Source organism: Blastocystis hominis, assembly GCF_000151665.1.
Source record: "Blastocystis hominis, Singapore isolate B (sub-type 7) whole genome shotgun sequence assembly, scaffold_2".
NCBI classification, from domain to species: domain Eukaryota; class Bigyra; order Opalinata; family Blastocystidae; genus Blastocystis; species Blastocystis hominis.
Window position 1 is genome coordinate 20,001 of NW_013171827.1, and position 10,200 is coordinate 30,200.

At 45.5% G+C, this 10,200-nt stretch overlaps 1 protein-coding gene; it reads left to right on the forward strand.

Moving 5' to 3' along the window:
• Positions 1-9,118: 9,118 nt before the first annotated feature.
• GSBLH_T00002465001 (uncharacterized protein) lies at positions 9,119-9,700 on the forward strand. XM_013040928.1 has 3 exons: positions 9,119-9,148; positions 9,180-9,306; positions 9,339-9,700. Exons 2-3 carry the CDS (start codon positions 9,285-9,287, stop codon positions 9,578-9,580), a joined length of 264 nt encoding a protein of 87 aa, XP_012896382.1. The 5' UTR covers positions 9,119-9,148; positions 9,180-9,284; the 3' UTR covers positions 9,581-9,700.
• The last annotated feature ends 500 nt before the right edge of the window (positions 9,701-10,200 follow it).

Consider the following 10,200-nt stretch of genomic DNA (forward strand, 5'->3'; position numbering starts at 1 on the left):
CGGTGAATCACTTCTACACGATCGATTTCACGAAAGCACCAGAGATCAAATCGATCCTCGGATTCGAATCTGACATCTTGGTGAAAGGAGTGGATAACCCGAAGCGCTACTACATGTCGTCCTCGTGCAATCAAGTGGTTGTTACTAACGGCACGGACTCGCACGTGTTGATACTGCCTACTGGATACTACACGTTCAGCGAGTTCATCGAGGCTGTGGGTGCTGAAATGGTGAAAGTGCTACCACTCACATCCATGACGATCGAGGATGACCATGTACGCTTCAATGACCAAAGTGAATCGTGGTACTTCGATCGATCCAGTGTTGATACGACGATCGATGGTTTTGAATGGACTCCATGGTTCAAACTGTCTCCGTCTGTGCAGAACCTGTGCATCGAGCGACCTATTGAGACTCAATTCGATCCTGCGAATAGTGAAACCCCACCCGATGAGACGAATGATCAAGGACTTGGTGGTCATGCATACCTCGATCCATGCTATGTCGAGTATGACTGGGAATTGCGCACGAATACATCCTTCTTCATACTGAAGCCACAAGTGACGTACACGATGACGAATGATGATGGTTCATTGTTCGATTCTGGCACATTCTACTTAACGGAAGACACGGAAACACTAATGTCATTGGAAACACTCAGGAACTCGTGCTTATCACAGTTGAATGCGAAGTACCAAGAGGCACGTGATATCACATCATCGCACCAGGAAGCGATTGCATGGACTGGTGGCAAAGCAGGCGATATAGTAACGTGGTCTGCGAAAGCTTACGCACCTGACCTCGAGTTTGACATGACAGCTGAGAACATGAACGTGCCTATGACGATTAACGCCGATAAGCGAGGTGGATCATTCGGTCCATTGTATTCCAAGGACAGTGTGTACAACGATAGTGTCTGGGTTGATACAACACATCTCGTCCTTGGACTCGAAGGTTACGACAAGACAGTGGATGTAACAATCGCACGAGGATCATACAGTGCTTTGAAGATCGCGCAGATGGTTGCTAATGGTTTCAATGCAATCGATGGATATCGGATATTTGATCGAGTGGAAAATGGTGGTCTGGTATACATAGGTCCTCGAAGTAATGATCATCCTGATATGCTAGTCATATCCAATGACAATCCCTATTTGCCATTGACTCCAGGATTGACTCGCAGAATCGATTTCACCTTTCATCGCAATTACTACATCAGGATGCCCGAGTTGACAACGCCGTACGAGTTTGCGATGGCGAACATTGATGGACTAACGGCGTCGAACATGCTTAATAGGAGTGTGATCACGAATCGTGAAATGACTGTGACGTTCATACAGCCTACACGCGTTGGATTCATAGGTTCCCACTCGTTCACGTCGGCTGACTTCGTTGATTGGGAAGAGTCACAAACGTACAAGGGTGATTCAACGATGCGCTTCCCGTACGGCGTGATGAGTCTCGATGGAGAGAATGTTGAGACTGATATCACGTACACGGATGATGCTCAGACATTCACGTGGAGCATACCATCACGACTGACTCAGGCTGACTTGGTATGGCGATTGAACCAATGTTTCAACTCTGCTGCACTAAACATACGATGGATACCCGAGTCAGATGGCTACTACATTCACGCAGACTATGTGTTCTCGTTGAGTGGTAACCTTGGCACGATCATTCCCGCTTCAGGATCGCAATCGCATACATGGCGTATCCCTTTCGACGATGGTGTGTACTATGCCAACTATGGCCCAATGGTTGCCGAGTATCCTGTCGATATCACGAACGGTCTATCGAACATACAGCTGTATTGCAATATCGTGAAAAGCAAGACGATACCACTGCTTGCGAATGTCCCGATGGACAGCTTGTACAAGAATTACTTCTACAAGAATCGCATGTTGGTACCATGTTCTGAATTGCTTGATCGCATCGTGTACGAACTTAAGGATGAAAATGGTGACCCGCTATCGTTCATTGGGAACGTGTACCTGCTAATCGGATTCACCGTTTCAGGAGGAAATAATAAATGAATCTAGTGTTCAACATTGCTCGAACGTACGAACATGAATTCACGAGTAACAATCTCATCAAAAGCGACATGGTGATCGATCGGATATCGATGAAGGGAGAATCGCCTGGCACCTGCCTTGTCCTTGATCGAGTGAACAACATGCAAGAACGACGACAGTCTCCGTTGGTTGTATTGAACGAGGTGTACACAGAGAATGCACACATGAACGTCGTGGTACCCAAAAGTCGCAAATGGTCATTCTCGTTGACCGATAAGACCGGTGCAACGATTGCCCTGCCAATGCCGATCACAGTGTGCATTCACTTCCATGTTCTCCAAAGTAATTAGGGGGCAACTGCGTTGCCCCCGGGGGAGACTACGTCTCCCCATACATAAATGAGTCATAATCGTGCACTACCGGTGAGTGTGATTAACCACAATACAGTAATTCCGAAGAACAACGAACGATACCATGAAACGTTCAACACAGTGATCATGCCTCGTGACCTTGTGTACAAGATCACTTCGATTACGTGCAAGATCGATACCACTTCTCTCTGGAACATTCGTGCAATAAATGTCGTGAAGGTTCAAATGTTGTCAGGGTTTGAAATGGTCTACAACGTCGGTCCTGGCTACTACTCGATTACCGAGTTGTGCCGTGCGATAGCCGATTCCATCCAGGTAGACGATGTTAACCGAGCATACCTGAACAGTGATGTGGCGACCGCTGTTGACCTTAGTGGTGCACCTGATTACACGAGTATCCTCAAGTTGGATAGTGTGGTAAGTGCTTCCACGGTTGCCACGGAACCTTACGACATCACGAATGGCATGAGTGTGATCCGAGTGTACAGTAGTATCAATGCTCAAACATTCGGTCTGAAGAGTCCGTTGATCGATAACCTGATTCATGTATCGATGGGACTGAACAACATGATCACCTGGGACAACCTATCGATCGATGTGATTGAACAATCGAACCTGGACTACATTGATTGGGTACTGACGGACGCGAATGACCGTCCGATCTCCTTGAATTCGAATGTGTACATCTCATTCACGATTTCGTGTTATTCGAAAGATACAAAGTAAAGAAGGGGAGACGGCAAAGAGGGAGGAAGCTTCGCTTCCTCCCGAGGCGACTTTGTCGCCTCCAAAGTCGCCCCACATTGTTCCTCCCATAGTAAATGGATGAATACGTTGCTACAATTCCAATCATTCGATTCAAACCACACAAAGTGAAGTCGAGAAACATGATGGACAAGATGTTGAATCGATATTTCGATAAAGTCGTTGAAAGTGAATTCAATCAACAGCGAATGAGGAGCGAACAATGGCGACAGAAGCGAACCTTGTTTGATTCGTACATGAATCTCTCACCCGCTGAACGTCGTCGTGTATCCGTCTCTGACATGCGTGGATATCAAATGCAACGAATTGACGATGAGAACGTACTGTTGTACTCATTCGAGGACAATGTGGTCTACAATGCTAAAATTGGCAATAAGTTCAACAAGATCGTTGTCCAGTCTGTGAATCACAAGTTGTCTGACATGGAGAAACGAGCTATCTTTGATAATCCATTTGGATATGAGCCAGTATCACCCTATCGTATCCGCTACCAGAGAACACAGGTTGGCGATGCACAAATCGTGAATTTGCCTGGTGATCTTGGAGCCAGCATCAACGAAATGAAGAATGCTGCTGATGCCATAACGGTTGCAGCTCAACAGATGGGAGATAGTATCAACACAGTTACTCAACAGAATGCAGCGATTATCAATGATTTTGCTGGCTTGCGAGACGATGTGACAGAACAAGGTGATCCAAATCGAGATGTCCTGCTGTGGAATGACGATAATACTACGGCATATAAAAGAGGTGTGACACACACTACGAAACGAGGTAGTACGAAATATAGAGATTTGGTAGCTGAAGGTCGCGTTGAACGTGATCGGTGGTTGATCAAACCTGAACAACAACCTCTGAATGTGACGAATCAGATCGTACAACAGATGGATGTGACGTCCATTATCAACAAGTTGGATGAAGTGATTGAAGTGATGAACAGCTTTGATATCCAGGTGAACCTTGGCAATATTTATAATGCAATAGCTTATGTAGCACAACGAATCAATTTCCTGGAAGAAGATAAGGACAAGGGTTATCCTAAGATGTTAGAATTGTTGGAAGGTGTACAAACAAAATTGACAAATACGAACGATGGAATCAAGTCGTTGAGTGATAAGTATGCTAAAGTGGTAGAAAGCATTGCTACAGGAGATGAAAAGTTGTCGAAGGAAATTGGTGACTTGGTAAATCAACAGAAGGCTGTGATTGAAAATAGTAATCAGTATTTGCAACAAGTCGAAACTCGTCTACAAGGAATTGAAAACAAACCCGATCCTCCTGCAATTGCTGATATCAAAGCATTGATTCCAACCCAAAGTGAAATGCGAATCGATGATTTGATGAAGTTTATGAAGGATCAGTACGATGATTTCTTGAAACAATGGCTAGAGCGAAACAGCTTCATTCAGAAATTCGTATCTGGTGAGTTGGCAAAAGCATATGACGAAATCAACAAACGGTTGGTTGAATCATTCAATCGTTTCGCACCTATGTTTAGAAATATTTCTAATAGAATAGCGCTTATGAATATGAAACTGGTAACTCTTGGTAAAGTTGTTAAAGAAGAGGGAAAGACAACTAGGCAGCAATTATTGGATGACACGAATGCTATGGGTAAAACTACTGACCTGATAACAAATGGATTCAATTCCATGAGTAGCCAACTTGCTGATAATCAGACTAAAACTACTGACCTGTTGACAGAAGGTATTAATGCAGTTGGTAAACAACTCACTGACAATCAGACTCAAACGGCTAACATGTTGACAAATGGATTCAATTCCATGAGTAGCCAACTCACTGATAATCAGACTCAAACTAACAACCTGTTGACAAATGTTGGTAATGCAGTTGTTGATGGACATGCTCAAACTGGTCAGCTGCTTACTACAATGAGTAATCAATTTGCTGATACTCAGCTGTCCCGGGAACAATTATATCAACAATTGTATCAGCAGAATGTGAGAGGAATCCAGAACTTAATGGATGCCATTTGGCAATCATATGAATATTTCCGGAATCAGCCACAAATTCAACCTGTGATTGTACTGAACGACCGTCAACCTGAAAGTGTAAATGCTAGTTTCACACCTCAGGCAATTGATCAAGTGAATCGAGCTGCAGCCTTGATTGACGCGTATGAAAGTAAAGATTCTAATGACACCAAGGAAAGTTGGGAAAGCGATGATACTCGCGAAGATTTCATTGCTTTCTCAAGTTTGCTTGCTCGCAATTTCAACAATCCTGTTTTCTCTCAATTCGCAAATGACCTTGGATTCTCACGTCTCTTCAGGGCTTATCGTGATCGAAATGAAGACTCCGAACTGATGAGTTTCTTCATACGAGTAGCTAATAGTAAGGACCTAACTCCTGATTATTTGAACCATATGAAAAACAAGATCAAACGGTTTGCTGTCAATGTGGATCAACAATTCGAGCAATATCTGCAAAATACGTACAACACGATCAAGGACATGTTCATTACACAGGGTTTCAATGGCTAAATGAAGACGGACAATTCGCTTTTCACTTTGACTTCATGGAGCAGCGAAGCTGCTCCGGGGAAATCTACGATTTCCCCCATACATAGGGGCGTTGTACATCGCCCCGGGAGGAAACTTGGGAAGCCTTCGGCTTCCCAGGAGAGGCTACGCCTCTCCCTGCTTCGTTTCCTCCCTACAATAAATGGCAATTCCATTCACTGTTGATATATCTGCTTTCTATGGCGAACCCGATTTCCGAGAACAGGATAGTGGAACGATTGTGGACCGACGCAAGACATTGAATCTTCACAAGGAACTCGAAGCACCAGTAAACAACACACCAAAGAGAGCCAAGAAACGATCAACGAAGCGAGCTCCAGCGAAAAGTGCTGGTGCCATTGGCTTCAATGGGGCGACCGTTGGTCGCCCGGGAGGCAACGCTGTTGCCTCCCCCAAGGACACCGGTGGAGCCATTGGCTTCAAGGAAGGTGGCGCATGTAAACCCGGAGGAGCACTGGCATTCAATGAAGCGCAATTGATGAACGAGCTGACCGGACTTAAGAAGGGCGGAGCACTTGGTACTCTTGCTGCCACGATCATCCCAGCGCTCATTCAGATGGCTCCACAGATCATCTCAAGCCTCAAAGAGCTAGTGAAGGGTAAGGAGGGTGGCGCGCTGAAATTCGGAGGAGCTTCTGCTGTGTTCCTCAATGGAATCAACCCTAGCGATTACGACGACGTGTTGAAGACCATGAAAGCCATTGAACGACAAAGTAAAAACATTGAAGTCCGAGGTGGAGCCTTGTATGCTGGTTCAAGTCGTGTTGGCACGTTCTTCAAGAATGCTTGGAACAAGATCAAAGGTTGGTACGACAACAATGCCGAGAAGTTGAAACCCATCACCGATATTCTGGTCAATGCTGGCACGAATGCTGCGAACAACGCGATCAACAAGGGTGTGAACTATGTGAGCAACAAGACAGGATCGGACACCGTGAAGCAGCTCGCGAATGTGATAGGTGACATGACAAAGGATGGCATCGCAGACGTCGCAAACCAGATTCAGGGAAAGGAAAGCAAAGCTGGCACTGGGTACGACATTTCGGACCTTTCGGACGAGGTGAACGCAATGGCAGTCCCGGCGAAAAAAAAGAATCGCATCCTCACAGCCCTTCCACAGAACGAGAACAAGATAGAGAAGTCAGTGATCCGAAGGAGAGTGTACTAAGCGGGAGCCTGCGGCTCCCGCGCGGAAGCAAAGCTTCCGCCGTATTGAGTCTCTACAAGCACGGCTACATGAATGTGGATGCTGAACCAATGACTTTCGATGAAGTTCGAAAACTGGCCAAGCAACTCGAGATACCCGACTTCGATGTGATGGAATTGGACAAGTACAAGTCCTTGGCAAAGAAGTACAAAGAACCAGCGAATTGCATCATCTGGATACCCTTTGAAGACGGTGGTAAGAGGGAGGAACTGCGTTCCTCCCGGGGGCACAAAGTGCCCCCTCGCTTCGGCCACTTCGTTTCTTGCTTCCGTGAACCCGATGGCACACTGAACTACCAGGACAGCTTTGGCGAGATGAATGACTTCCCGTTGACAGGTACGAACCGTGTATTCCGTGTGAACAAAGTGAAATACCAGTCGATCTTTGCCAACAACTGTGGCTACCTGGCACTCCTTCACTTGTACACGCACGACGCTGTTGACCCAGCTATCCAGAGGGTGTAAGGGATAACTATTGTACTTAAAAGAGTTCAATACATAAATACAAATAGAAATGAAATTCGAAGAGATTGACTTCTACGACTACAAGATTCGTATGTGCCTTGATAATGGTATTCGAATGTACCTTGTCTCTGATTTGTTGAGACAATACAACGAGAAGCACGGTACAAACAAGCTATTCAAGAATTACCTACAAAACAAGCAAACCCAAGAACTGATCGAACACATGGCAAAAAGCGTAGGCTGGAATTCCAGCCTACGGTCTGAAGGTGGTCAAGAGGGGCAATCTACGGTAGGCCCGAATTCCAGCCTACCGTCAAACGAGGGTCTAGAGGGGCAATCTACGGTAGGCCCGAATTCGGGCCTACTGTCAAACGAGGGTCTAGAGGGGCAATCTACGGTAGGCTGGAATTCCAGCCTACCGTCAAATGGTACCCAAAACGGCAAGTTTGATATTTGCGACGTGATTCAGTATGTTACAACCCCTGAATTCAATGGTACAAACAAGGGTTACATAGTATGCGAGGAGTTGCTTCACGCATGCCTTATGTGGGCCGATCCTGCATTTGCCTGCGATGTGCTTAGATTCCTAACACGTCTTCGACAGGAGGACAATGACTACCTTCGAAAGGCAAATGAAGAGCTGAAGCAGGAAAACAAGGAACTCAAGAATCGCCGTGTGCCAAATAAAGTAGGTCAACAATGGTACTTTTTCATAACGTACATTATCGTTGAAAATGATGATAATGTGCACATCTATTCACAACATGTTAAATCAGATAAATGGAAGAGTACATGTTCCAAAATGGATAGAGAGGGACGTGTATGTGTGTATAGAGTGAAAGACATACCGAATGGTTTCACGTTCAAAGACGAGATCGATAAAATCCTTTTAGACTTGTGTAAGAAGTATGGTGGGAAAAAGGTACGTAAGACTCATTATACGATTCCAATGGATGTATGGGAAAAAGAGAGATTTGACATTATTCCAGAAATAGAGAAAGAAGCAAAGCAGGCTCGTGTTGGCCTTGGTTGGCGAAGTGACTTGGATGGTTAACCCAAAGTAAAAAAAAGACGTCATCCTATTTCACTTTGGGCATCATGTCAAGTCGTACTTGGAACGTAAGCCACGCTTGCCCTTTTTACCTTGGCGGCTGTTGGTATCTTCGCTCGTATAGTTTGCCACGCCATCTCTCGGTTTCTGTACGAACTGGAATTCCTTGGTGTTGATGGCTTTGCTGTAGTCCTGTGGTTTGATTTCAACGGCCTCTTTGATGTCCAAGAGATTGTAAGTGCGTGCCTTATTCACTTTGGTTTGCGTGGTCGGCTTCGTACGCCCCAATTCTTGTTCGAGTTGCTGTACTTGTCGTTGTTTCTCTTCCACTTCCTTCCTCTTTCGTTCATCACTCAATGCCTTCGGTAACTTCGATCGCATCTTGTTGATTGCTTGTTGTTTGCTACTCAGCTCGTATGGGACGTACTCGACCAGTGAATCGTCATCCAAGTAGTACCATCGTGTGTGCATGCCCATCTGGATATCACGAAGTACCTCGGATAGATTACTCGGTGGTGGTATCTTCATTTTGCGCCACAAATCCTCTCGTCCAAGGATGTCATAGTACAAGAAGATTCGAGTGGCATTATCGATGATCTTGTTGCTCAATCGAGAGAATCCTTGGAAGGCAATGAAGCAACTCGTCTTCCGGTGTCGACTCATGCAAGCCATGGTGTCCATGAAGTTCACCACCCAGTGATCGTTCGGCTTCGTATATAAATCGTCGAAGATGTAGATCGAGGGGTATGTGGTGTCATTGTAGATCGCCACACTTGATCCATCGTCATTCAATTGTTTGTACGCGACGTCCTCACTATCGGTAAAGTCAGGACGTACTTCGTTGTCAGTGTTGATCCATTGTGTCTTGATGCCTGCTTTGTTGGCGACATGTTTGAGCACTTGTGGACACTTGTTTTCATAGCTCACCTTTCCCATGAAGAAGCAGATCTTGTCGAACGAGTGCGGTATCTCGTAGCACAACTGATTGATGAGGAACGACTTACCCGACTTGGAAGGAGCAATGATGAGCGTGAATTGATTGAGGAATGTGTCCTGGCAATCAAGTTCCCAATCGAACTTCATAATGCCCATGCTCTCCTTGTTCTGTCTAAGGTCCTGCAATTGCTCGTCAATGGTCTGCTCTGGTTGGATGTAGTCGGCTAGTTCTCGCAGTATTTTGGCATATTGCTTGCTCTTTTCTTCATCGGTTTCATTCTCCATCCGTTGTTTGATGGTATCCTGCATTACTTCGGCTTGATTGAGCGTATTTTCTGTTCTTCTTGTCAATCGTTTGTTGTTATACGGACATCGATGGTTAAATCGTCTTATTCTGTTCTTGATCGAGAGTAGTGTAGTGTCTATGTTGGGAATAATGGGGTTGTCTTCGACAACCCCGGGGCGACTTTGTCGCCCCCGAATGTATGGGGATTCTTCCATTTATTCATGGAGGCAACCACGATAGCCACAACAGCCAAAGTGAAAAAGGTAGCCATTTACAGGAAATCGCAATCGAAGACACTATTCTTATCCTTGATTTTGATTTGCGTTGCTGTGAGAGTTGTGTACGAGAACTCGGTGATTTTGCCGTCCTTATCTTCCTTCATGAACTCCTTGCTCTCTCCGGTCACCACAAGATCGATCGTTGCATCCTTGTATTCGCGAAGATCGGCACAGGGCACATTTCGCAGATCGATCTTAATGGGTTTCTTGTCGTTATTCACGATCTTCGTGTTCGGACTCAATTTCACTTTGAACTGGATCTCGCCATCGTATTCGCTCCACGG

Bases quoted from the DNA above. Each gene is read 5' to 3' on its own strand.
- GSBLH_T00002465001 (XM_013040928.1), top strand. From the start codon at position 9,285: ATGCCTGCTTTGTTGGCGACAT. The intron at 9,307-9,338 runs GTTTGAGCACTT...TTGTTTTCATAG, and splicing joins GCCTGCTTTGTTGGCGACAT to CTCACCTTTCCCATGAAGAA.